This window comes from Cetorhinus maximus, chromosome 31 (assembly GCF_964194155.1).
Source record: "Cetorhinus maximus chromosome 31, sCetMax3.hap1.1, whole genome shotgun sequence".
Lineage (NCBI taxonomy): Eukaryota > Metazoa > Chordata > Chondrichthyes > Lamniformes > Cetorhinidae > Cetorhinus > Cetorhinus maximus.
This window is the reverse complement of record NC_135909.1, coordinates 3,157,693-3,185,611: the sequence shown is the minus strand read 5'-3', so window position 1 is coordinate 3,185,611 and position 27,919 is coordinate 3,157,693. Positions and strand designations below refer to the sequence as shown.

General features: G+C 52.0%; 1 protein-coding gene across 1 annotated transcript; it reads left to right on the top strand.

Annotated features, from left to right (window-relative positions):
• Window positions 1–330: 330 nt before the first annotated feature.
• Window positions 331–27,199, top strand: LOC144670461 (uncharacterized). Its single transcript, XM_078532955.1, has 4 exons — window positions 331–704; window positions 22,096–22,453; window positions 24,159–24,449; window positions 25,282–27,199. The coding sequence occupies exons 1-4, from the start codon at window positions 423–425 to the stop codon at window positions 26,508–26,510; spliced, it is 2,160 nt and encodes a 719-aa protein (XP_078389081.1). The 5' UTR covers window positions 331–422; the 3' UTR covers window positions 26,511–27,199.
• The last annotated feature ends 720 nt before the right edge of the window (window positions 27,200–27,919 follow it).

Genomic DNA, 27,919 nt, shown 5'->3' with positions numbered 1-27,919 from the left:
TCAGGGCGTGAGACAAAACTTTTTAATTCACTTCAAACAAGGAAAGAGATTTATATAAATAAAAAGAGATGTGATTTTGTTTGTGTGTCTGGCGAGAGGGGGGGGGTGGAATTATCATGGGAACATTTTGGAAAAGTCTTTCTCAGTCAAATACAGGGTTTGCTCCAATCAGGGACCAGGAGAGGGGGAGGCCACGCCCCCTCCCTCGGGTCATGTGACGGGCTCAGCCTATCAGAGGCTGCCTGCCTGTTACATTGTGTCCATTTCGCCCAGTGAAACTGACTTGGATACATTTCAGCCACGTTACATTGTATCCCTGCTTTACCCCCTCCCCGCCCAAACTTGTTACTCTCCTTGGGGGGGAGAAGAGGTGTCTAAGGAGGGAGCGGAGCATCCCTGACCGAGCCCGGGAGGCTCTCGGCATGGCTCGCAAAGCGGCTGCGAGCGCCCCCAGCCCCGGGCTGGACCGCCGGAGGGTCGGGGAGAGGCTGGAAGCCAGCCTGGCCGGCTTGCAGGAGCTCCGGCTGCTCCGGGAGAAGCAACGGGAGACGGTTCAGAGGGTCCTGGGGGCGCAGGAAGAGGCAGAGGAGGAAGAGGTGGAGGTGGTGGAGGAGGAGGAGGAGGAGGAGGCAACCGGGGACCGTGGAAAGGGCAGCCCAGGGGGGCTTCATCAGCCGGCGAGAGCAACAGGTAACAGCGAACAGGTAAGAGAGGCACAGAGAGCGGGTATCGTTCTGGGATTCGATGGGGGTCGTTCTGGCATTTGATGGGATGCAATAGTTTTGGGATTTGTTGGGATGGGGGTCATTCAGGGGATTATTGGGGTCATTCAGGGGATTATTGGGATGGGGGGTCATTCAGGGAATTATTGGGATGGGGGGTCATTCAGGGAATTATTGGGATTGGGGGGTCATTCAGGGGATTATTGGGATGGGGGGTCATTCAGGGAATTATTGGGATGGGGGGTCATTCAGGGAATTATTGGGATGGGGGGTCATTCAGGGAATTATTGGGATGGGGGGTCATTCAGGGAATTATTGGGATTGGGGTCATTCAGGGGATTATTGGGATGGGGGTCATTCAGGGGATTATTGGGATTGGGGTCATTCAGGGGGTTATTGGGATTGGGGTCATTCAGGGGATTATTGGGATGGGGGGGTCATTCAGGGGATTATTGGGATTGGAGTCATTCAGGGGATTATTGGGATTGGGGTCATTCAGGGGATTATTGGGATGGGATCATTCAGGGAATTATTGGGTGAGATCATTTTGGGATTTGTTGGACTGGGATCATTCTGGCATTTGATGGGATTATTCTGGCACTTGATGGGATGGGATCATTCTTGCATTTTTTGGGATGGGATCATTCTGGAAATCATTGGATGAGATCATTCTGGGATTTTTTTTGGGATGGGATGCAATCATTCTGGGATTCTTTTGGGATGGGATGCAATCATTTTGGGATTTTTTTGGGATGGGATGCAATCATTCTGGCATTTTTTGGGATGGGATGGGATCATTCTGGCATTTTTTGGGATGGGATCATTCTGGCATTTTTTGGGATGGGATCATTCTGGCATTTTCTGGGATGGGATCATTCTGGCATTTTCTGGGATGGGATCATTCTGGGATTAGATGGGATGGATTGCAATCATTCTGGGATTAGATGGGATGGAATCATTCTGGGCTTTAAAGGGACCATGCTGGGATTTGATGGGATCATTCTGGAATTTATTGGGATGGGATCATTCTGGGATATATGGATCTACGTAGGGAAAATCTCCCTCTAAACTACCTGGACAAGGTGCCTCTTGTTCTTATCTCTATAGTGGCAGTGGGTGAATGAGAGTCAAGGTATGGATCAGCCATGTTGAGCATACCTTGGCAGCCACCTCTCTCAAAAGGCAACCTTAGATGAGGAGATCCAACACTGGATCAGCTGTGGCGGCTCAGCCTTCTACCAGCTACAGCAGCGAGAGTTTGACCACAATGACCTCCTCAAATCAACAAGAATGCTAGTGTACAGAGCAGTTGTTGTCACCACATTCCTACACTGCAGTGAGACCTGGTCTGTGTATCAGTGACACAGAAGAGTGCTAGAGAAATTCCATCAGCAATGGCTCTGCCGCTACCTTCTCAGTCAATAAACAAATGCCAGTGCCCTTCTTGAAGTCAGCTCCACACAAACATTCAGGCAAAACTCCTGCAAAATCAACCACGCTGGCCTGGACACTGTGTCTGGATGGCCTCTTCCCCACCAGCTCCTGTTTTCTCCGCTCTCAAATGGCCAGCGTTTCCAGTGGGGGGGAGATGAAGAAAAGGCTTCACAGACGCTCTGGCTCTCCTTGAAGCTCGGCGAGATTGACATCGACGACTGGGGGGGAGGAGCTTGCTACCAATCGTTCAAAACCAGGCACCACTCACCCACCGAGCTGCATCGCCACCTGCAGATCCTGACACCTTCAGGATGAGGCAGAGCGGCGGCAGAGAAGGGAGTAACCGGAAGTAAATCCTGCACTCCGCCTCCCCCACCCCCCACCCCACTTCATGGGTCATCCTGCCCCCATGTACCCAAAGACCTCTGGGTGGAGGATGGGACTGTCCCGCCACATGAAGACTCCTGGGAGAAACTCAACAACCCTGAGGGGGGCGTCACCCTCGACTCGAGGGACAGCTGACGATGCGATCAGCCATGAGCCCACCGAATGGTAGGGTAAGGCGTGAGGGGCTGAATGGACTCCTCCTCTTCTCCTGTGAGCTTGCTGCAGCCAGTGACAGTCCCTTTCAAGAGTTGACTGCCTGCCCTGAAGTTGATCTCAGATTCCCCACCTCCACCCGGCTCCGCAGGCCTCGCCCTCGGGTCCGAGGGTTGTGGGTTCAGGCCCCCCTCCCCACACTGCAGAAACTTGAACGCCATAATTGAGGCTGGCAGTGCCAGTACTGAGGGAGTGCTACACTGTCGGAGGCAGTGTTTTTTTGTTTTGGATGGTGGGTTAAGCGAAGGCTGCGTCTGGATCTCTTGGGTGGGCATGAAAGGCCCCAGGGCACTGTCAACAGCAGATTTTTAACTAGCCGTTTGTGGGATCCTGCTGTGCTTCAACTGGCTGACATGCCCACTTCTCCCCTGCTCCCCCCACCACCACCATTCAAAGCACTTAATCTTTCACTGGGATTTGAAATGGGAATCTTGGAAAATGTTCAGTGGGATGTGGTGGGTGGTTAAGAGGGAAAGTTTGGAGTGAAGCTCCTTTGGCTTGGGGACTCTAGGCGGCCTGGTCTCTGGTGTGCCACCTCGACACACCTTTCCTCCCAGCAGAAGGCTGGCTACAATTTTGTTGTCTTCTTTTCTTCCCTGGACCTCGGACTCTGCCGAAGGGATCGGAGAGCTGGGTTTAGCAGCGAGACGGAGAAGCTCCAACTGAAGGACCAGCTGTTCATCAACAGCTGGAACAGGGCTAGCCAGGGTGTGGGGCCCCTTTAGGAGACAGTGGCACTGCGATGGGGGCAAGGGGCTGTCCACTTTAAGAAGCAGCTGCACACTGCAACAGGAATGCAAGACTCTAGGGTGCTGGGTCCCTTTAAGAGCCAGTGGCACTGCAATGATGTTGGTGGTGGCCCCTTTAAGAAGCAGCTGCACACTGCAACAGGAAAGCAAGACTCTAGGGTGTTTATTTTTATTCATTCATGGGATGTGGGCTTCGTTGGCTGGGCCCAGCATTTATTGCCCATCCCTTATTGTCCTGTGAGAAGGTGGTGGTGGTGAGCCGCCTTCTTGAACCGCTGTAGTCCCTGTGGCATAGGTACACCCACAGTGCTGTTAGGGCGGGAGTTCCAGAATTTAGACCCAGCGACAGTGAAGGAACGGCCGATATATTTCCAAGTCAGCATAGTGAGTGACTTGGAGGACAACTTGCAGGTAGTGGTGTTCCCATGTATCTGCTGTCCTTGGCCTGCTAGATGGTAGAGGTTGTGGGTTTGGAAGGTGCTGTCGGAGGAGCCTTGGCGAGTTGCTGCAGTGCATCTTGTAGATGGTACATACACTGCTGCTACTGTGTGTCGGTGGTGGAGAGAGTGGATGTCCAAGGTAGTGGATGGGGAGCCAATCAAGTGGGACTGCTTTGTCCTGGACGGTGTCGAGCTTCTTGAGTGTTGTGGGAGCTGCACTCATCCAGGCAAGTGGAGAGTATTCCATCACACTCCTGACTTGTGCCTTGTAGATGGTGGACAGGCTTTGGGGAGTCAGGAGGTGAGTTACTCATCACACAATTCCCAGCCTCTGACCTGCTCTTGTGGCCACAGTATTTATATGGCTAAAAGCAAAATACCGCAGATGCTGAAAATCTGAAACAAAAAATGCTGGAAAATCTCAGCAGGTCTGACAGTATCTGTGGAGAGAAAGACAGAGTTAACGTTTTGAGTCCATATGACTCTTCTTCAGAGCTAAAGAGAAGAGTCATACGGATTCGAAATGTTAACTATCTTTCTCTCCACAGATGTTGTCAGACCTGCTGAGTTTTTCCAGCGATTTTTGTGTTTGTATTTATATGGCTGGTCCCTATGGCTGGGTCCCTTTTAAGGGCCGGTGACACTGTGATGGTGATTCCAGGGTGCGGGGCCCCTTTAAGAACCAGTGGGACGGCAGTAGGCAGAGGATGCTTGGGCCTCTTGAAGAGCCAGTGATGTTGCAAAGGGGGAATAGGATGCTTGGGCCCCTTTAAGAGCCAGCTGCACAATGTGATGGGGAGCCCAGGGAGATGGAGGGGGGAAGAGGAGAAGGGGAGAGGGGAGAGGGGAGAAGGGGGGAGGGGAGAAGGGGAGAGGAGAGGGGGGGAAAGGAGATGGGGAGGGGGAGATGGGGAGGGGAGGGGGGTAGAGGAGAAGGGGAGGGGGAAGGGGAGAGGGGAAGGGGAACGGGGAGGGGAAGGGGAGGGGGAGGGGGGAAGGGGAGTGGGGGAGATTGGACCCTGTTTCTCTGTGGTGGTTGTGTGGGCCAGTGTCACTGGTTAATCTACCCGGACCAGAGTGTTTGAATGGAGCTGGAACCAGCTATCTGACCACCTCCCCCACCGCCCCCCAACCCCCACACCCCCCCAGCGAGAGAGAGATTAACGTCGCTTCTGAAAGTGTGTCAAAATTAGGAGGGGGCTTGGTGGGGCAGGAGGCTGGGATCTTCCTGTGCCCTCCGATCCATGGCGAGCAGGGGTCCAACACTGAGGGAGGGGTTTTGGGATGGGGATGGGGGCTTTGCGTGGACATTCGGCCTGTCTGCCGCAGGTACGTGTTAATCCTCCGGGAGGACGCATTGGCCCTTGGCGCCTGGATTGGCCAGGGCGATCCCGGGGCTGAAAGGGTTAAATCCCGAGGATGGCTTACACGGACCAGGCTTGTATTCCCTCGAGTGTAGAGAATTGAGGGGTGATCCAATCGAGGGGGTTTGAGATGATTAAAGGATTTGATAGGGTCGATCGAGAGAAACGGTATTTGCTCTGGTGAAGTGGCGAGTGGGTAAGTCTAGAACAAGGGGGCCCACACCTTAGAATGAGAGACAAGCTGCTCGGGGGGAACGTCAGGAAGAATTCCTTCCCACACAGGAGAGTCTGGAACTCTCTCCACCCAAAAAGACTGGCAATGGATAGATTTTTGGTGGGTTGGGGGTAACGAGGAAGCAAAGGTGGGTAAATGGAGTTAACATACAGATAGGCCATTGTCTGATTGAAAAACGGAGCAGGCTCGAGAGGAGCTGAAAGGCTTCCTCCTGTTCCTGTGTAACAGGCTCGAGTGGAGGGGCTGAATGGCCTCCTCCTGTTCCTGTGTAACAGGCTTGAGCGGTGGGGGGTACTGATTGGGCCTCCTCCTGCTCCTGTGTAACAGACTCGAGTGGGGCTGAATGGCCTCCTCTTCCTGGGTAACAGGCTCGTGAGGGGGCTGAATGGCCTCCTCCTGTTCCTGTGTAACAGGCTCGAGGGGGGCTGAATGGCCTCCTCTTCCTGGGTAACAGGCTCGTGAGGGGGCTGAATGGCCTCCTCCTGTTCCCGTGTAACAGGCTCGAGGTGGTATGGGGTGGGGGTGCGCAGGGGGCGGGGGGATACTGAATGGACCCCTTCCAGCTCCTATCGGGATAATCTTGTAAAGCAAGTGAGAGAAATAGTCGGGAATCCCGCTCGGGAGACAGCACCAAGTCCCTCTTGGGCGAACGAGTAACTCCCCTCTCACAGGGAGGGGAGGGGAGGGTCCCTTTACTAAACCATTGCTTCACACTGTCTTCCCCCCCCACCCCCCCCTCCAACCTCACTAAAGCGCAGAGAGCTTGCGAACAACATTTCTCTGTGCACCGATCCTCGGGAAACACCTTTGCCCAGGGAGCGGGGAGAATGTGGAACTGGCTCCGGCGGGGGAGGTGGGGGGGGTCGAGGTGAGCAGTGTCGGTATGTTTAAAGGGGGGAAGCTGGATAAACACACGAGGGAGAAAGGGATAGGTTGGTGGCGGTGGTGGTGGTGGTTGGGGAGACGAAGAAGGTGGGAGGAGGCGGGAGCGGAGCAGCAGCAGCGACAGAGCAGATGGGCCGAATGGCCTACCCTTGTGCCATTGGTGTTGAGTATCACTCAGGATGGGTGACTGAACGCCAGGCTTGCCTGCAATGATCAGATCTCAGTAATCCCACAGCAATAGCCCTGGGGCAGTGACTGCACGACTGAAGTGTGTACGAGCTTGTGGCTTCCCGCTCGCTCTCTCCAAATTTCATGGCCCGCTTTTGTACAATTGGTGGGAGAGGGGTGGGGGGTGGGGGTTTGGTTTAATTTAATCTAAATGTAGGGTTGCTGAGCGACACACCCATCGGTTGATGGATGTTAATCCCTTAATGGTGCACATGTCTGGCGTCGGTCTCGCCAGAAGTCAGCTCTGTTCGCAGATTCGCAGCTTGCAAGCTACCTCGAGTGTAAATACAAATTAAGCCTCATCCCACCGTGCATCTCCGTCCCGCTTTAAGTATACGCTGTGCAGCCAAATCCTGACTGTTCACCTTCATGTCTCGGCTGGAAGGCTCCTTTGCCCGGGCGTTGGCACGCTGCAGCAGGGTGCCGGGGGGCCTCGGTGGACAGTCGGGATCCTCCGAGGGCACGCACGGGTGATGCTAGGCTCTGTCGGGAGGTGGGGGGAGATGGGTCGGGGGAGCGGGGTTTGGGGTGGCTGGCCGCTTTCACCCTTGGGATCGAGGCCCTGCTTCCTCGGAACTCCCCCCTACTCCCGCACCAGCAGGGGTGATGCCTGCTCGGGTGACCTTCCACCCGTGTGGCCCCTTTAAATGGAGGTGCAGCTGGGGGAACCCTTGGCGTTAACCCCCCACCCCTCTCTCTCTCTCTCTCTCGGGAGATGGGTGCTGACGGTTCCCACGGGAAGGGAAGGGGAGGGTAGAGGGGCCAATTCTCCCCACGGGGACCGGCATTCCTTCCCTCACCAGCGTCAAGAGTCTTGGGGGGGGAATGGACATCAGCACATTCAGGCCCAGGGGGTCTGTGAGAGCTGTGATTCCGGTTAGGTGGTGTTGAGATGGCAAATAACAACAACTTTTATATTTATATAGCACCTTTTTAAAATAATGAAACGCCCTAAGGCGCTTCACAGGAGCGTTATAAAAGAACGTGTGACCCCGGGACACAGAAGGAAATGTTGGGGACAAAGCGACCAAAAGCTCGGTCAAAGAGGTCGGTTTTAAGGAGCGTCTTAAAGGAGGAGAGAGAGAGATGCGGAGAGGTTTAGGGAGGGAATTCCAGAGCTTAGGGCCCCCAGGCAGCTGAAGGCCCGGCCGCCAATGGCAGAGCGATGGGAAATCAAGGGATGCTCAAGAATCCAGAATTGGAGGAGCGCAGAGATCTCGGAGGGTTGTCGGGACTGGAGAAGGTTCCGGAGATAGGGAGGGTTGTCGGGACTGGAGAAGGTTCCGGAGATAGGGAGGGTTGTCGGGACTGGAGAAGGTTCCGGAGATAGGGAGGGTTGTAGGGGCTGGAGGAGGTTACAGAGATAGGGAGGGGTGTAGGGGCTGGAGGAGGTTACAGAGATAGGGAGGGTTGTAGGGGCTGGAGGAGGTTACAGAGATAGGGAGGGGTGTAGGGGCTGGAGGAGGTTATAGAGATAGGGAGGGGTGTAGGGGCTGGAGGAGGTTACAGAGATAGGGAGGGGTGTAGGGGCTGGAGGAGGTTACAGAGATAGGGAGGGGTGTAGGGGCTGGAGGAGGTTACAGAGATAGGGAGGGGTGTAGGGGCTGGAGGAGGTTACAGAGATAGGGAGGGGTGTAGGGGCTGGAGGAGGTTACAGAGATAGGGAGGGGTGTAGGGGCTGGAGGAGGTTACAGAGATAGGGAGGGGTGTAGGGGCTGGAGGAGGTTACAGAGATAGGGAGGGGTGTAGGGGCTGGAGGAGGTTACAGAGATAGGGAGGTGCGGGGCTCTGGAGGGATATGAAAACACAGATGAGGTTTTTATATCAAGGCATAGCTTGACCGGGAGCAGGTGTAGATCGGCGAGCATGTGGGGTGTGCGACTTGGCGGGAGTTGAGACGTGGGCTGTGGAGGTTTCCATTTTTAAAAAAATGATTCCTATGTCTGGGGAAGCGGTTATAGCTCCATGTGAAAGTTAACAATCCATTCAACAGCTTCCTCTGACACAGCGTGAACGATGGCGATGCCGTAGGAGTAGATCTCTCAGGCCAGGAGCCCAGTATGTGGACGATGATCCGATCCGACTGGTCAGTCAGAATTTGAGCTGTTTCTCATGTTGTGGAGCGAGGGGCGGGGTGTCACATCATCCCTGGCCTGTCCTCAAGAGGTTGAGGGTTGCCCACGTTTTCCCGCAAAGGTTGAAACCTGGGCCTTCAGCCGGTAGTCGGGTCCCTCGGGTCAGTTACCTGGTTGTGGTTGGTGGTGTTTTCTGCCAACCCTTTCGGTGTGCCACTGAGAGGTTGGTGCTGTCGTCCGTTTGTAGGGAGTGTGAAATGTGTTGCAGTAGGGTCCGCGGGATTATTTCGGACGGGGTACATGGGATTCCACCCCCCCCCCCCACCCCACCCCTCCCCCGCGCGCCGCCGAGGTCCTGTGTTAAAAGGAGTGCTTCATTAGCTGAAATGACCCTCGTGACTGCCCAGAGGTGGCGACCTACCGTAACACAAAAGCAAAATACCGCGGCTGCTGGAAATCTGAAACAAAAACAGAAATCGCTGGAAAAACACAGCAGGTCTGTGGAGAGAGAAACAGAGTTAAAGGTTTCAAGTCCGTATGACTCTTCGCAGTTAAAGAGAAGTGGCAATGTGATGGGTTTTATACCGTTTAAGAGGGGGTGAACAAGTGGGGCAAAAGAGAAGGTTAGGGAGAGGTGGGAGCTCAAGAGGGATTGACAAAGATGTCATGGACACAAGACAAAGGGAGTTTGGCAGTACAGAACTTGAGTATTGCTGGGAGAAAAGAGAGATGTCGAAGCTTTTGGTCTTGCACTCATCAGGACGCTTCACAAGAATACCAATGTAAGGGGAAAACAACAATTTATACTGTACGTGAAGAGAGTGCTGATTGGTTTACTCTGGTAGAGCAGTTGCCATGGAGAATGCACCAGTGATGGTGACTGACGGTTAACTGCCAAGCATTGTTTGAAATTTAAACCAGGCAGCTTGACCCTGATTGCTCAAGGCATTGCTCTGAGGAATGAGCCAGCGAATGGCTGCCACTTATTTTGTTTAGCCGAAACAGGCACAATGTGTGTAGATAAAAACAAAAAGCTAAAAGCTACTGCGGATGCTGGAAATCCAAAACAAAAACAGAATTACCTGGAAAAACTCAGCAGGTCTGGCAGCATCGGTGGAGAAGAAAAGAGTTGACGTTTCGAGTCCAACATGACCCTTCAACAGAACTGAAGTATAGTTAGGAGAGGGGTGAAATATAAGCTGGTTTAAGGTGGGGGGCAGGGGGAGAGAGAAGTTGAGGGTGGGGTGGTTGTGGGGACAAGCAAGCAGTGATAGGAGCAGATAATCAAAAGATGTCACAGACAAAAGGATCAAAGAGGTGTTGAAGGTGGTGATATTATCTAAGAAAAGTGCTAATTGTCCTGCCATCCATTCTTAATTAGCACTTTTCTTAGATAATATCACCACCTTCAACACCTCTTTGATCCTTTTGTCTGTGACATCTTTTGATTATCTGCTCCTATCACTGCTTGCTTGTCCCCACAACCACCCCACCCTCAACTTCTCTCTTTCCCCCGCCCCCCACCTTAAACCAGCTTATATTTCACCTCTCTCCTAACTATACTTCAGTTCTGTTGAAGGGTCATGTTGGACTCGAAACGTCAACTCTTTTCTTCTCCACCGATGCTGCCAGACCTGCTGAGTTTTTCCAGGTAATTCTGTTTTTGTTTACAATGTGTGTAGATCTTCTTTCTGTCTGCAAAAGAACAGGGCCCCGTGTACTAATATATGTAGCTTCCAGTACATGCAAATGCGCCACACGTTGCGAGCCCAACTTGACAACTGCAAGCCTGACGGCTGACAACCAATTTAAGATTGTCGACATGTCTCTGTTTTCAGCAATGCAAAGGGAGTGTTAATGGTATAGTTAAAGACTAAAGAAGGTGGTGATAGCGGTGTAAAGGTAAGATAGCGGAATGTGTTAATAGCAGCACAGGGGTCAACATGGATACCTGCCACCTTTTGTACCACCAGGTTGAGCGGCAGTACCCTACTTGTTGGGTAGACCAGGGCGAGCGAAGCAGTGTGTCGTGTGTGGGCTCTGCTGCCCCAGGTGGTACCCGCCAGTTTCCGTGCGAGATTCACTCTCGTCTTGACCTTGGCGCCGGTGTTCTGGAGATGATGCCGGGGGTTGGGGGGGTGGGTGTCAATGTTCGATCAAGGGTGACGCCAAGATAATTTGGCGTGAGGTGGTCAGCCTGCAGATCCGAACCTGAAGCTCCTCGCTGGCCTTGGGAGTTGTTCAGGTGGCAGGTTGAAACGACCATCGAGGCAGCGTTTGGTCGAAGTCTTCACTTACTGAAGCAGGCTTCCAGAGAACATCGACTTTCAATGAGTGTTTTCTCAATGTCTGGAAGTTCTTTAGCCTGGGGTGAATCATCAGCATAAGCAAAGAAGGAGGGAGGGAGGGGGTGGGTGGGTATACTGAAGACAGCCTCAAGTTTACGAGGGTAGAATGTGGGGGTAATTATAACAATAGGGGCATAGAGTACAAGAGTAAGGAGGTCATGTTGAACTTGTATAAGACACTAGCTAGGCCTCATCTGGAGCACTGCGTCCAGTTCTGGGCACCATACTTGAGGGAGGATGTGAAGGCATTGGAGAGAGTACAGAGGAGATTCACAGGGATGATTCCCGGGATGAAGAACTGTAACTGTGAGAATAGATTGGAGAGGTTGGGATTGTTTTCCTTGGAGAAAAGAAGGCTGAGAGGAGACTTGATAGAGGCATTCAAGATCCTGAGGGGCACGGACAGGGTAAATACTGAGAAACTGTTCCCACTTCAGAGAGCATCAAGAACTAGAGGGCACAGGTTCAAAGTAATTGGCAAAAGGAGTAAATGTGATGGGAGGAAACAATTTTTCACCCAGAGGGTGGTTGGAGACTGGAGCGAACTTCCTGAGAGGGTGGTGGAGGTAGGTTTGATGAAGGTATTTGAAAGGGAATTGGGTGGCTACCCGAAAAGAGAGAATGTGCAAGGTTAGGGGGACAAGGCAGGGGAGAGGGACAAGGTGGAATGCTCTTTCAGAGAGCCAGTGCAGGTTCGATGGGCCGAATGGCCTCCTTCTGCACTGTAAAGAGCCTGTGGGAGACCAGCCAGGAGTGAGTAGCCACAGAAGGATTTGATAATAGGTGCCTGGTATTTACAGGGAGTGCGTGTGTGCGAGGGAGGGACGAGGATTTGTGGGGGAGGAGGAACCAGAATTTCGAGGCGAGGGGTTGAGGGGTGGGGACAGGGTTGTTGGACTAACCACAGTTGATGTTGGGTGGGTGAAGGGGGCAAAGGGAGCCCCGGTGAGGGGCATCCTGGAAGCACTGAGGCGCGATCAAGGTGGGGGGGTGGTGTCATGTGTCTCCACCCTGCAGCTGAGGACAGTTCCAGGCCAGGTGGCGATGCTTCCCACAGTCAAATTGCCTGACAATCAAAGATCATGTGGTCACTTGCCCGGGGCGGGGTGGGGGGAGGGGAGTGGAAGCGATGGAGCATATGGAAACCAGTACCTCAGTGGGGAGGGCAGATGATAAGGCCGCGTCTCCCAAACTCTTACAACAAACATGGAGGCAAAGAGTTAAAAGCATTTATGATGCATCAAAGCAGAATTATGGAGTTGCTCAGAGCTAATTCTGAGATAAGAGGTTGCTCAAGCTGCAACAGATGCTGTTAGAAATAATTACTGCCCTGTTTCACTGCGGCCCTGTGTTTGTCAAAAGGAGTCAGTCTGCACTCAAACTCTCAGGTAAATACGTGGCAATCAGATAAGAACCACATCAAATTCAGCAAAGGGGCTAGGCTCCTGCCACCTGACACTGCAGAACAATGTGTACCTGGCGGCAGATACAGGCTGGAACTTAATGATTGGCTTCGCATGATTGCAGCACCAGCTGCAGTTTTCCAATCTACATATAAACCACCTCGAACACCTCGATTAGATGCCAGTCTGTAACTCACTCCCGGGTATCTGTTATTCTACATATAAACCACCTCGAACACCTCGATTAGATTCCAGTCTGTAACTCACTCCCAGGTATCTGTTATTCTATATATAAACCCCTCCAAACCCCTCGATTAGATTCCAGTCCGTAACTCACTCCCGGGTATCTGTTATTCTATATATAAACCACCCCGAACCCCTCGATTAGATTCCAGTCTGTAACTCACTCCCGGGCATCTGTTATTCTATATATAAACCACCCCGAACCCCTCGATTAGATTCCAGTCTGTAACTCACTCCCGGGTATCTGTTATTCTATATATAAACCACCCCGAACCCCTCGATTATATTGCAGTCTGTAACTCACTCCCGGGTATCTGTTATTCTATATATAAACCACCCCGAACCCCTCGATTATATTGCAGTCTGTAACTCACTACCGGGTATCTGTTATTCTATATATAAAACACCTCGATTAGATTCCAGTCTGTAACTCACTCCTGGGTATCTGTTATTCTACATATAAACCACCCTGAACCCCTCGATTAGATTCCAGTCTGTAACTCACTCCCGGGTATCTGTTATTCTATATATAAACCACCCGAATTCCTCGATTAGATTCCAGTCTGTAACTCACTCCCGGGTATCTGTTATTCTATATATAAACCCCCCCGAACCCCTCGATTAGATTCCAGTCTGTAACTCACTCCCGGGTATCTGTTATTCTATATATAAACCACCCCGAACCCCTCGATTAGATTGCAGTCTGTAACTCACTCCCGGGTATCTGTTATTCTATATATAAACCACCTCGAACCCCTCGATTAGATTCCAGTCTGTAACTCACTCCCGGGTATCTGTTATTCTATATATAAATCACCCGAATTCCTCGATTATATTCCAGTCTGGAACTCACTCCTGGGTATCTGTTATTCTATATATAAACCACCCTGAACCCTTCGATTAAATTCCAGTCTGTAACTCACTCCCGGGTATCTGTTATTCTATATATAAACCACCCTGAACCCCTCGATTAGATTTCAGTCTGTAACTCGCTCCTGGGTATCTGTTATTCTGTATATAAACCACCCCGAACCCCTCGATTAGATTCCAGTCTCTAACTCACTCCCAGGTATCTGTTATTCTATATATAAACCACCCTGAACCCTTCGATTAGATTCCAGTCTGTAACTCGCTCCCGGGTATCTGTTATTCTATATATAAACCACCTGAACCCCTCGAATAGATTCCAGTCTGTAGCTCACTCCCGGGTATCTGTTATTCTATATATAATCCACCCGAACCCCTCGATTAGATTCCAGTCTGTAACTCACTCCCGGGTATCTGTTATTCTATATATAAACCACCCGAACCCCTCGATTAGATTCCAGTCTGTAACTCACTCCCGGGTATCTGTTATTCTATATATTTACTACCCCGAACCCCTCGATTAGATTCCAGTCTGTAACTCACTCCCGGGTATCTGTTATTCTATATATAAACCTCCCAAACCCCTCGATTGGATTCCAGTCTGTAACTCACTCCCGGGTATCTGTTATTCTATATATTTACTACCCCGAACCCCTCGATTAGATTCCAGTCTGTAACTCACTCCTGGGTATCTGTTATTCTATATATAATCCACCCGAACCCCTCGATTAGATTCCAGTCTGTAACTCACTCCCGGGTACCTGTTATTCTATATATAAACCACCCCGAACTCCTCGATTAGATTCCAGTCTGTAACTCACTCCCGAGGATATGTTATTCTATATATAAACCACCCCGAACCCCTCGATAGATTCCAGTCTGTAACTCACTCCTGGGTATCTGTTATTCTATATATAATCAACCCGAACCCCTCGATTAGATTCCAGTCTGTAACTCACTCCCGGGTATCTGTTATTCTATATATAATCAACCCGAACCCCTCGATTAGATTCCAGTCTGTAACTCACTCCCGGGTATCTGTTATTCTATATATAATCAACCCGAACCCCTCGATTAGATTCCAGTCTGTAACTCACTCCTGGGTATCTGTTATTCTATATATAATCAACCCGAACCCCTCGATTAGATTCCAGACTGTAACTCACTCCCGGGTACCTGTTATTCTATATATAAACCACCCCGAACCCCTCGATTAGATTCCAGTCTGTAACTCACTCCCGGGTATCTGTGATTCTATATATAAACCACCCCGAACTCCTCGATTAGATTCCAGTCCGTAACACACTCCCGGGTATCTGTTATTCTATATATAAACCACCCCGAACCCCTCGATTAGATTCCAGTCTGTAACTCACTCCCGGGCATCTGTTATTCTATATATAAACCACCTTGAACCCCTCGATTAGATTCCAGTCTGTAACTCACTCCCCGGTATCTGTTATTCTATATATAAACCACCTCGAACCCCTCGATTAGATTCCAGTCTGTAACTCACTCCCGGGTATCTGTTATTCTATATATAAAACACCTCGATTAGATTCCAGTCTGTAACTCACTCCCCGGTATCTGTTATTCTACATATAAACCACCCTGAATCCCTTGATTAGATTCCAGTCTGTAACTCACTCCCGGGTATCTGTTATTCTACATATAAACCACCCTGAATCCCTCGATTAGATTCCAGTCTGTAACTCACTCCCGGGTATCTGTTATTCTATATATAAAGCACCCCAAACCCCTCGATTAGATTCCAGTCTGTAACTCACTCCCGGGTATCTGTTATTCTATATATAAACCACCCGAATTCCTCGATTAGATTCCAGTCTGTAACTCACTCCCGGGTATCTGTTATTCTATATATAAAGCACCCCGAACCCCTCGATTAGATTCCAGTCTGTAACTCACTCCTGGGTATCTGTTATTCTATATATAAACCACCCTGAACCCCTCGATTAGATTACAGTCTGTAACTCACTCCCGGGTATCTGTTATTCTATATATCAACCCCCCGAACCCCTCGATTAGATTCCAGTCTGTAACTCACTCCCGGGTATCTGTTATTCTATATATAAACCACCCGAATTCCTCGATTATATTCCAGTCTGTAACTCACTCCCGGGTATCTGTTATTCTATATCTCAACCACCTGAACCCCTCGAATAGATTCCAGTCTGTAGCTCACTCCCGGGTATCTGTTATTCTATATATAATCCACCCGAACCCCTCGATTAGATTCCAGTCTGTAACTCACTCCCGGGTATCTGTTATTCTATATATAAACCACCCAAACCCCTCGATTAGATTCCAGTCTGTAACTCACTCTCGGGTATCTGTTATTCTATATATTTACTACCCCGAACCCCTCGATTAGATTCCAGTCTGTAACTCACTCCTGGGTATCTGTTATTCTATATATAAATCACCCTGAACCCCTCGATTAGATTCCAGTCTGTAACTCGCTCCCGGGTATCTGTTATTCTATATATAAACGACCCGAACCCCTCGATTAGATTCCAGTCTGTAACTCACTCCCAGGTATCTGTTATTCTATATATTTACTACCCCGAACCCCTCGATTAGATTCCAGTCTGTAACTCACTCCTGGGTATCTGTTATTCTATATATAAATCACCCTGAACCCCTCGATTAGATTCCAGTCTGTAACTCACTCCCGGGTATCTGTTATTCTATATATAAACCTCCCAAACCCCTCGATTGGATTCCAGTCTGTAACTCGCTCCCGGGTATCTGTTATTCTATATATTTACTACCCCGAACCCCTCGATTAGATTCCAGTCTGTAACTCACTCCTGGGTATCTGTTATTCTATATATAAATCACCCCGAACCCCTCGATTAGATTCCAGTCTGTAACTCTCTCCTGGGTATCTGTTATTCTATATATAATCCACCCGAACCCCTCGATTAGATTCCAGTCTGTAACTCACTCCCGGGTATCTGTTATTCTATATATAAACCACCCCGAACCCCTCGATTAGATTCCAGTCTGTAACTCACTCCCGGGTATCTGTTATTCTATATATTTACTACCCCGAACCCCTCGATTAGATTCCAGTCTGTAACTCACTCCCGAGTATCTGTTCTTCTATATATAAATCACCCTGAACCCCTCGATTGGATTCCAGTCTGTAACTCACTCCCGGGTATCTGTTATTCTATATATTTACTACCCCGAACCCCTCGATTAGATTCCAGTCTGTAACTCACTCCTGGGTATCTGTTATTCTATATATAAATCACCCCGAACCCCTCGATTAGATTCCAGTCTGTAACTCACTCCTGGGTATCTGTTATTCTATATATAAACCACCCGAACCCCTCGATTAGATTCCAGTCTGTAATTCACTCCCGGGTATCTGTTATTCTATATATAAACCACCCTGAACCCTTCGATTAGATTCCAGTCTGTAACTCGCTCCCGGGTATCTGTTATTCTATACATAAACCACCTGAACCCCTCGAATAGGTTCCAGTCTGTAGCTCACTCCCGGGTATCTGTTATTCTATATATAATCCACCCGAACCCCTCGATTAGATTCCAGTCTGTAACTCACTCCCGGGTATCTGTTATTCTATATATAAACCACCCAAACCCCTCGATTAGATTCCAGTCTGTAACTCACTCCCGGGTATCTGTTATTCTATATATTTACTACCCCGAACCCCTCGATTAGATTCCAGTCTGTAACTCACTCCTGGGTATCTGTTATTCTATATATAAATCACCCTGAACCCCTCGATTAGATTCCAGTCTGTAACTCGCTCCCGGGTATCTGTTATTCTATATATAAACCACCTGAACCCCTCGAATAGATTCCAGTCTGTAGCTCACTCCCGGGTATCTGTTATTCTATATATAATCCACCCGAACCCCTCGATTAGATTCCAGTCTGTAACTCACTCCCGGGTATCTGTTATTCTATATATAAACCACCCGAACCCCTCGATTAGATTCCAGTCTGTAACTCACTCCCGGGTATCTGTTATTCTATATATAAAGCACCCCGAACCCCTCGATTAGATTCCAGTCTGTAACTCACTCCCGGGTATCTGTTATTCTATATATAAACCACCCCGAACCCCTCGATTATATTCCAGTCTGTAACTCACTCCTGGGTATCTGTTATTCTATATATAAACCACCCCGAACCCCTCGATTAGATTCCAGTCTGTAACTCACTCCCGTGTATCTGTTATTCTATATATAAACCACCCTGAACCCCTCGATTAGATTACAGTCTGTAACTCACTCCCGGGTATCTGTTATTCTATATATCAACCCCCCGACCCCCTCGATTAGATTCCAGTCTGTAACTCACTCCCGGTTATCTGTTATTCTATATATAAACCACCCTGAACCCCTCGATTAGATTTCAGTCTGTAACTCGCTCCCGGGTATCTGTTATTCTATATATAAACGACCCCGAACCCCTCGATTAGATTCCAGTCTCTAACTCACTCCCGGGTATCTGTTATTCTATATATAAACCACCCTGAACCCTTCGATTAGATTCCAGTCTGTAACTCGCTCCCGGGTATCTGTTATTCTATATATAAACCACCTGAACCCCTCGAATAGATTCCAGTCTGTAGCTCACTCCCGGGTATCTGTTATTATATATATAATCCACCCGAACCCCTCGATTAGATTCCAGTCTGTAACTCACTCCCGGGTATCTGTTATTCTATATATAAACCACCCAAACCCCTCGATTAGATTCCAGTCTGTAACTCACTCTCGGGTATCTGTTATTCTATATATTTACTACCCCGAACCCCTCAATTAGATTCCAGTCTGTAACTCACTCCCGGGTATCTGTTATTCTATATATAAACCACCTGAACCCCTCGAATAGATTCCAGTCTGTAGCTCACTCCCGGGTATCTGTTATTCTATATATAATCCACCCGAACCCCTCGATTAGATTCCAGTCTGTAACTCACTCCCGGGTATCTGTTATTCTATATATAAACCACCCGAACCCCTCGATTAGATTCCAGTCTGTAACTCACTCCCGGGTATCTGTTATTCTATATATTTACTACCCCGAACCCCTCGATTAGATTCCAGTCTGTAACTCACTCCTGGGTATCTGTTATTCTATATATAAATCACCCTGAACCCCTCGATTAGATTCCAGTCTGTAACTCACTCCCGGGTATCTGTTATTCTATATATAAACCTCCCAAACCCCTCGATTGGATTCCAGTCTGTAACTCGCTCCCGGGTATCTGTTATTCTATATATTTACTACCCCGAACCCCTCGATTAGATTCCAGTCTGTAACTCACTCCTGGGTATCTGTTATTCTATATATAAATCACCCCGAACCCCTCGATTAGATTCCAATCTGTAACGCTCTCCTGGGTATCTGTTATTCTATATATAATCCACCCGAACCCCTCGATTAGATTCCAGTCTGTAACTCACTCCCGGGTATCTGTTATTCTATATATAAACCACCCCGAACCCCTCGATTAGATTCCAGTCTGTAACTCACTCCCGGGTATCTGTTATTCTATATATTTACTACCCCGAATTCCTCGATTAGATTCCAATCTGTAACTCACTCCCGGGTATCTGTTATTCTATATATAAATCACCCTGAACCCCTCGATTAGATTCCAGTCTGTAACTCACTCCCGGGTATCTGTTATTCTATATATAAATCACCCTGAACCCCTCGATTAGATTCCAGTCTGTAACTCACTCCCGGGTATCTGTTATTCTATATATAAACCTCCCAAACCCCTCGATTGGATTCCAGTCTGTAACTCACTGCCGGTTATCTGTTATTCTATATATAAACCACCCTGAACCCCTCGATTAGATTTCAGTCTGTAACTCGCTCCCGGGTATCTGTTATTCTATATATAAACCACCCTGAACCCCTCGATTAGATTCCAGTCTCTAACTCACTCCCGGGTATCTGTTATTCTATATATAAACCACCCTGAACCCTTCGATTAGATTCCAGTCTGTAACTCGCTCCCGGGTATCTGTTATTCTATATATTTACTACCCCGAACCCCTCGATTAGATTCCAGTCTGTAACTCACTCCTGGGTATCTGTTATTCTATATATAAATCACCCTGAACCCCTCGATTAGATTCCAGTCTGTAACTCACTCCCGGGTATCTGTTATTCTATATATATAAACCTCCCAAACCCCTAGATTGGAATTCCAGTCTGTAACTCACTCCTGGGTATCTGTTATTCTATATATAAATCACCCCGAACCCCTCGATTAGATTCCAGTCTGTAACTCACTCCTGGGTATCTGTTATTCTATATATAATCCACCCGAACCCCTCGATTAGATTCCAGTCTGTAACTCACTCCCGGGTATCTGTTATTATATATATAAATCACCCTGAACCCCTCGATTAGATTCCAGTCTGTAACTCACTCCCGGGTATCTGTTATTCTATATATAAACCTCCCAAACCCCTCGATTGGATTCCAGTCTGTAACTCACTGCCGGTTATCTGTTATTCTATATATAAACCACCCTGAACCCCTCGATTAGATTTCAGTCTGTAACTCGCTCCCGGGTATCTGTTATTCTATATATAAACCACCCTGAGCCCCTCGATTAGATTCCAGTCTCTAACTCACTCCCGGGTATCTGTTATTCTATATATAAACCACCCTGAACCCTTCGATTAGATTCCAGTCTGTAACTCGCTCCCGGGTATCTGTTATTCTATATATTTACTACCCCGAACCCCTCGATTAGATTCCAGTCTGTAACTCACTCCTGGGTATCTGTTATTCTATATATAAATCACCCTGAACCCCTCGATTAGATTCCAGTCTGTAACTCACTCCCGGGTATCTGTTATTCTATATATATAAACCTCCCAAACCCCTAGATTGGAATTCCAGTCTGTAACTCACTCCTGGGTATCTGTTATTCTATATATAAATCACCCCGAACCCCTCGATTAGATTCCAGTCTGTAACTCACTCCTGGGTATCTGTTATTCTATATATAATCCACCCGAACCCCTCGATTAGATTCCAGTCTGTAACTCACTCCCGGGTATCTGTTATTCTATATATAAACCACCCCGAACCCCTCGATTAGATTCCGGTCTGTAACTCACTCTTGAAACCTCGAGATCGTCCTCAGGGGGTCTCTTAATCTGGCACCCTCGCCCCTTCCCCTCAAAATGTCTCTCACCCCAACTATTAGGGCCATGAATCTTATGCTCTGGCAGTTTTTTTTAAATAAATTTCTTAGTGGGATGTGGGCGTCGCTGGCTAGGCCAGCATTTATTACCCTTCCCTAACTGCCCCTTTAGAAGGTGGGGGTGAGCCGCCTTCTTGAACCACTGCAGTCCATGTGGTGTAGGTACACCCACAGCGCTGTTAGCGAGGGAGTTCCAGCGTTTTGATCCAGCGACAGTGAAAGGACGGCCGATATATTTCCAAGTCAGGATGGTGAGTGGCTTGGAGGGGAACTTGCAGATGGTGGTGTCCCCATGCTGTCCTTGTCCTTCTAGGTCCTCCCCCCCTCCCTAACTAAGTGGGAGTACATTGCTACAGTAACCCTTGGGCAGGGAGAAGGAACGATGTGCCTAGGACTTTGAGTTCAGGGCTAATTTATTTTTAAAAGCAGAGCTATTGTGTAAACCTTGTATTTATATAGCGCCTTTGATGCAGCAATGCAACTCGAGGCGCTTCACAGCAGTGGGTTATTGAACAGAGCTGGACACCCGGCCACATAAGGGGATGTTCGGTATTGTCGGATGCTGTGTCTGTCTGCGTGCCATTGTACTGTAAAGGTGCTCGGGACAGCAAGTGTTAATGCGGGACTGGAGAATAACACTGCCCACGGTATGATGTATAGAGTCACATGGTAATAGACTGAGAGAACAGTCTAGAGACAACGGTATGATGTATAGAGTCACATGGTAATAGACTGAGAGAACAGCGTAGAGACAACACTCTGGAGGCAGCCTGCATGGAGGTAACAGCACCGTGCATGACAGTAACCTGGGATCTGTAAGTAGTTAAAGGTTAACGATAAATGGTTGATGTTTAAATAGACAAGTCTCAAGATCTCATCCTTGCGCCATCTGAAGAACCCACGTTGCAACATTAGGGACTGCAGCGGTTCAAGAAGGTGGCTCACCACCACCACCTTCTCGAGGGGCAATTAGGGATGGGGAATAAAGGGGAAGAGAGAGGCTTAGGGAGGGAATTCCAGAACTTAGGGCTGAGGGCACAGCCGCCAGTGGTGCAACAATGGAAATAAAGGGACGGGCAAGAGGCCGGGATTGGAGGGACGGCGGGATCTCGGAGGGTTGTAGGGGACCGCAGGAGGTGTACAGAGACGTGCTCAAGCAAGATCTTGACTTTTGGGTTCGGGAGCAGTGGGGGGAGCCCAGCTGGCGAGATCTGATCCAGCTTCTAATGCGGTTATCCTTTTATTTTTGCTCTTATTTTTGCAGCTATGCTCACTGGGAACCGATGAGACAGGGGGACGCCAGCTGCAGGATCTTGACCGTCACGTGGCCGAGCTTCGCCTGGGCAGCAGCGAGGCCCAACTCCCCCTGGGCCCGCGGAGCGCCGAGCCCCTCTCCCCCGCGGCCGACCCCTCTTACCCAGGGGCGGCAGGTAGGCTGGGGGAGCCCTCGCGCGGGGTCTCCGGCAGCGTCGCGAGGGCCCCTGGCCCGCCGCGGGGGGTCCGGGGGGCCGTTCCCACGGAGCTGCCCGGGGGCTCGGGGGAGCTGAAGAGGACGACGTCGGGGACGCAGCTCGCCGAAGGCCCTCTGGACAATCCCGACTCCGACTCCAGGCCCAGCTCAGGTGATGAGGGACCCGGCCTCGCTGTCGCTGCCCTCTTAGAAAGTAAAACGGGCGCCTCCGAGAGTGGGTACGGAGGGGAGGGGGGGAGGGCGGGTGGTGGGGGGTGCACAGCGCGGAATGACCTGAGTGATTACGGGTTAAATCCAGAGGACACGTCGCGCAAACGAGGCTGGTCTTCCCTCGAGTATCGGCGAGTAAGGGGTGGTCTCATCGAGGGGGTTCGAGATGATTAAAGGATTCGATAGGGTCGATAGAGAGAAATTATTCCCTCTGGTGGAGTTGGGGGGGTGGGTCCAGGGGGGAGGTGGTCCAGAACAAAGGGGGCAGAACCTTAAAACGAGAGCCAGGCCGTTCGGGGGTGATGTCAGGGAGCGCTTCCTTCACACAGAGGGGAATGGGAACCTGGAACTCTCCCTCCGCCCCACCCTCAAAAAAGCTGTCGAGGCCGAGGGCAGCGGGGGGGGTGGGTGGTCAGTTGAAAATGTCCAAATTAGTGAATTAATTGAAGACAAAAGCCAGGGAACGGGGGTTGGGGGTGGCGAGGGGGTTGGGGGTGGCGAGGGGGTTGGGGGTGGCGAGGGGGTTGGGGGTGGCGAGGGGGTTGGGGGTGACGAGGGGGTTGGGGGTGACGAGGGGGTTGGGGGTGTCGAGGGGGTTGGGGGTGTCGAGGGGGTTGGGGGTGTCGAGGGGGTTGGGGGTGTCGAGGGGGTTGGGGGTGTCGAGGGGGTTGGGGGTGTCGAGGGGGTTGGGGGTGTCGAGGGGGTTGGGGGTGGCGAGGGGGTTGGGGGTGGCGAGGGGTTGGGAGGGGTGGTGTAACCACAAGGTTAGGACAGGGCTGTTTGCTACCATCATGGGCATGAGGATCCAGATGTGGCAAAAACAGGGCACCCTCCCTGGGGCAAGTGATGGCAGCAGCGTCCATAGAAACAGGCTGCGCATCGATGAATTAGCAGGTCACGATAAACGGCAAGTGTGCGTACTCAGCGTTGCCCATAGAGTGACGGCTGGACGTTTGCTAGGTTAACCTGCGCAGGCCGAGATCTGTTTTGTGTCGTGTATAGGAGTGTGCTCGAGGGGTTAGCACTGCAAAGGATTTAATCAAAGGTCAGGGGGAGGGATGGGATAATGGGAGAGTTGGGCGGCGGGGGGAAATGCTGAGGGTGGGATATTGGGAGGTGTGGAGAGGGAGTGGGTTAACGGGAGAGCTGGGGGGAGTGGAGAGGGTGGGATATCGGGAGATGCGGAGAGGGAGTGGGTTAACGGGAGAGCTGGGGGAAGTGGAGAGGGTGGGATATCGGGAGGTGCGGAGAGGGAGTGGGTTAACGGGAGAGCTGGGGGAAGTGGAGAGGGTGGGATATCGGGAGGTGCGGAGAGGGAGTGGGTTAACGGGAGAGCTGGGGGAAGTGGAGAGGGTGGGATATCGGGAGGTGTGGAGAGGGAGTGGGTTAACAGGAGAGCTGGGGGAAGTGGAGAGGGTGGGATATGGGGAGGGGTGGAGAGGGAATGGGTTAACGGGAGAGCTGGGGGATGTGGAGAGGGTGGGATATCGGGAGGTGCGGAGAGGGAGTGGGTTAACGGGAGAGCTGGGGGATGTGGAGAGGATGGGATAACAGGAGAGTTATTGACTCCAGGTTAAAAATGGGGGACAGTTTTTACCACCTCTTGTCCTTGACTTTTCTCTCTCTCTCTCTCTCGTGCCCCTCAGGTTTTTACGATGTCAGTGACAGCACTTCGTGCTCCCTCTCGAACTCCTGCACGTCCGTGTACAGCGAGTGCCCCTCCGGCTCGAGATGGAGCATGCAGTCCCTCTCCCAGCTGCCCAGGCCGAACAGCCACTGGAACAGACCCCGGTCCACGGATGACTCCGCCGTCCGGTTGATGGACCTCCGCTCACAGAGGCTCCTGCTGTGCGGCCAAGGAATCCCAGCTGGCGAGGACTGCGGGGCCAGCGGGGCCGACAGGAGGTCAAAGGTCGCGCAGCGGCCAGTCTCGACCGGTAGGTTTCGCGGGGACCGCCCGCCAGCCCCATCATTTCGCGCGCCCGTTAGCCGCGCTTTGAGAACAGCTTCCCTCTCCTGGTCCTGCGGGCGCCTGTTTGGCAATGGTGGGGGGACATGGACGGCTGTGGGCATCACTTAGAAGTCAGGATGCTGCCCTCTGCAGCCGAACAGCCCACAGGCCCGGGAAGACCGCACCTCGGGTATCGCTCCCAGTTCTGGCGGTTGACACACGGGGAGCCAGAGGCGGTGCAGAACGGAGCCTCGGGGTGGGGGGTGAGGGGGCAGCTAGGGAGTGCCGGAGTCCGGGGGCGGGGGAGGGGGCGTGGGCCTTGTACCCGCCTTCGGACAGCCTGAAGCACTTCACGGCCCAGCGATGTAGTCCTGACGTGTCGTCGCTGTTGCCAGGCGGGAGACACGGCAGCCAATTTGCGTGCAGCAAGATCCCACAGACAGCGACGTGACGAGACGGTGACCCAGATCTCAGTCACGTCGGCTGAGGGAGTAATAGCGGGCCCTGGTCACCAAGGTAGAGCTCGCTGCTGCTCTTCAGCGACATGGCGGCCGGTGGGACCTTCTACATCCAGCGGAGTGGGCAGTTTGTGGGGGGTGGGGGGCTGGGTTTAATGGAGCCCGGGTTTGATGTCACATCCTTGGCCCTGCCTCTCCAGCAAGAAGGTGTGTAAAAGATGGGACGGAGGTGGGGGAGGGGAAGGTGGAGGGGGAGGAGGGCCAGCGAGGGTGGGGTGGGTGTTTGAGAGGGGATGGGGGGAGCAAGGGTGGTGAGCCACGTTGGTCCGATTCTCTAACCCCTCTTTCTCTGTCTTCCAGGTGACCTGAACTTGCTCCGCCGTTACCTGAGCGTTGACCCCAGGGGAGGGCCCCTGTCCTGTTACCGTGGCGACTGGGCCCCCCGGGGGGCCCCCGATGCCAAGTACCAGTGCGACCTGGTCTCCCGGAACGGCACCGAGGTGTACCACTACCCGAGCCCGCTGCACGCCGTGGCCCTGCAGAGTCCCCTCTTCACCGCCCCCTCACCCCGAGGGTGCCCGTCGCAGGAGGACGACCTGGGGGGCGCCACCTGGGCGTCCAAGGCAGCCGGGCCGTCCCCGGTGCCCGGGGCCCTGCTGCCCGCCAGCAGGGGGAGGCTGGACAAGTACATCTCAGGCCTGGTCCTCCGCTTCCGTTGCCGGCCGGCCCCTGGCAAGTCCGACCTGGCCTCCCACGCCAAGAGCCTGTCCATGTCCTCCGTCTACAGCCAGAGCTCGTCGACCTTGGGGGTGGCGCTGCTGGTCAGCCCAGCAGGCGGCTGGAAGCTGCGCCGGAGGATATCGACCTGCTGCCAGGCGGCCGAGAGGGCCCGTTCGCCGGAGGGGGCCCTGGGCCGCAGCAGCAGCAGCAGCGAGGCCTCGTCCCCCTCCTCGGAGACGTGCCGGCTGTCGGAGCCCCTGGGCCTGTGGCCCTCCTGCCCTCCCGAGGCCCCCGAGGCACTGCTCTACCAGGGGAAGCACCTGCACCGCGAGCTGGTGAAATGCCCGCCAGCGGGTGAGGGAGGCCCGAGGCCTGGAGCCGGCGGGAGGAAATCGGGCAGCCGCTCCCGCTCCGAGATGAACCTCAACTTGGCCAGCTGCCAGAGGCCCGAGGCTTTGCCGCCATGCGGCTTTGAGTGCCGGCCCAGCCCGGCCAAGGGGAGGCAGAGGAAGTGGACGTCAGTGCTGGAGATCCCGGGCCCCTCCTCCTCGGCCGGCAGCCGGTGCAGGCCGAGGAAGCCCGGCCTCCTGGGCCAGGCCCAGGCTTTCCTCAGCCGGCGCCACCGGGCCTTCTCCGCCGACTCGCCCCCCTCCGCGGCGCTGGAGGCGAGCCGCGAGGACCTCTGGGCCTGCCGTTGCCGCGGAGACGCCGGCCCGTGCCGGGCCCGGGGGGCCGAGACCCTGCCCAGGCCCGCCGCCGTCGCCGCCGACACCAGGTTCCACCGCTCCAAGTCCTTCAAGGAGCTGAGGAAGAAGGTCCAGCTGTCCATTCGGCCGTGGTCCCTCAAGGCGAACAACTCCTCCAAATGACCTTGGAGAGAGGGGGTGGTGGGGGGTGGCGGTAGAGCTGCCCATGGTTGTCGGGGGTTTCTTGGGGGGTGGGTGGAGAGAGAGAGAGAGAGAGAGAGAGCGTGTCAGGAGGGACGAGGGTTTGGGAGGCGGCCTAGATAGTTTTTGATCAAAGTGACTCTGGTTGAATTGGGCGGTTGAGAGGTCATGCTCCTCTAAGTTCGTGACCCCCCCCCTCAGCTGAGGCCTAGTGACGTAGGGCTGGGCAAGCGAAACGCCTCGGCACAAACGCCAGCTTCCGTCGGTGACCGCCCGACTTCCCTTCCCCGGGCGAGCCCGGACGGCGGGCTATTCGGCAACAGAAGGTGGCGCAGCCGAGCCCAGTGCTGCGCTCTCGTCTGTCTTGAGACAGAAGTTGCCGCCACACACCCCCCCCCCCCACTCTCTCTCTCTCTCGCGCTCTCTTCACTACCCCACCCCCCATCCTCCCCCTCCCCCTGCTCATTCCCATCGACATTTTGGAGGGGAAACTGGGAGCTTCCCAGGATGAACTGATGTGAACTGGGCCGCTTAGTGCCTTAAAACTGTCTTGACTCCGATAACTCGTGCTTTTCCTGAAAAGAAATTTTAAGTGTCTTAACACTGGGATATAATATTTTTTTTTTTTGGATGGTGAATGTGCTGTGTCCCATTAAAGCTGTTTTTGACTTGAGTTTCTCCGCTCCTGTTTGCGTTGAGTTTGTCCACTGAATCTGAGTGAGTGTGAGGGGTGGGGGTGGGGGTGGGGTTGAAGAGGTGGTGGCGGTGGGGAGAGCTGAGAAATTGAACCGGGGTAGGCTTCATCATGTCCATAATCAAAGGAGAGGGGGTCACGACTGCCAATGTTCACTAGAGGAGGCCATTCAGCCCATCGTGTGTCTGTGTCAGCTCTTTCGAAGATCTATCCAATTAGTCCCATTTCACCCCCTCCCCACAAATTTCTCTTTTTCAAGTATTTATGCAACTGCCCCTTTTGAAAGTTCCTATTGAATCTGCTTCCGCCGCCCTTTCAGGCAGCGCCTTCCAGATCACCACAACTCGCTGTGTAAAATAAACCAAAATTCTCCTCATGTCCCCCCCTCCTCTGGTCCTTTTTCCGATTCTCTTCAATCTGTGTCCCCCTCTGGTGACCGACCCTCCTGCCACTGGAAGCAGTTTCTCCTTATTCACCCTGTCGAAAATCCTTCCTGATTTTGGAACGCCTCGACTTAAATCTTCCCCCCCACCCCACCCCCTTAACCTACTCTGCTTGAAGGAAAACAATCCCGGCTTCGCCAGCCTCTCCACATCCGATTGGAAGTCCCTCGTCTCTGCTGCCGTTCTGGGAAACCTCCGCACGCTCCCCCGGTGTGTTTGGCAGCCTTCCAGTTATTGACTGCAGCTCCCAGTGG

Bases quoted from the DNA above. Each gene is read 5' to 3' on its own strand.
- LOC144670461 (XM_078532955.1), top strand. From the start codon at position 423: ATGGCTCGCAAAGCGGCTGCGAGCGCCCCCAGCCCCGGGCTGGACCGC. The intron at 705-22,095 runs GTAAGAGAGGCA...TTATTTTTGCAG, and splicing joins CAACAGGTAACAGCGAACAG to CTATGCTCACTGGGAACCGA. The intron at 24,450-25,281 runs GTAGGTTTCGCG...TCTGTCTTCCAG, and splicing joins GCAGCGGCCAGTCTCGACCG to GTGACCTGAACTTGCTCCGC.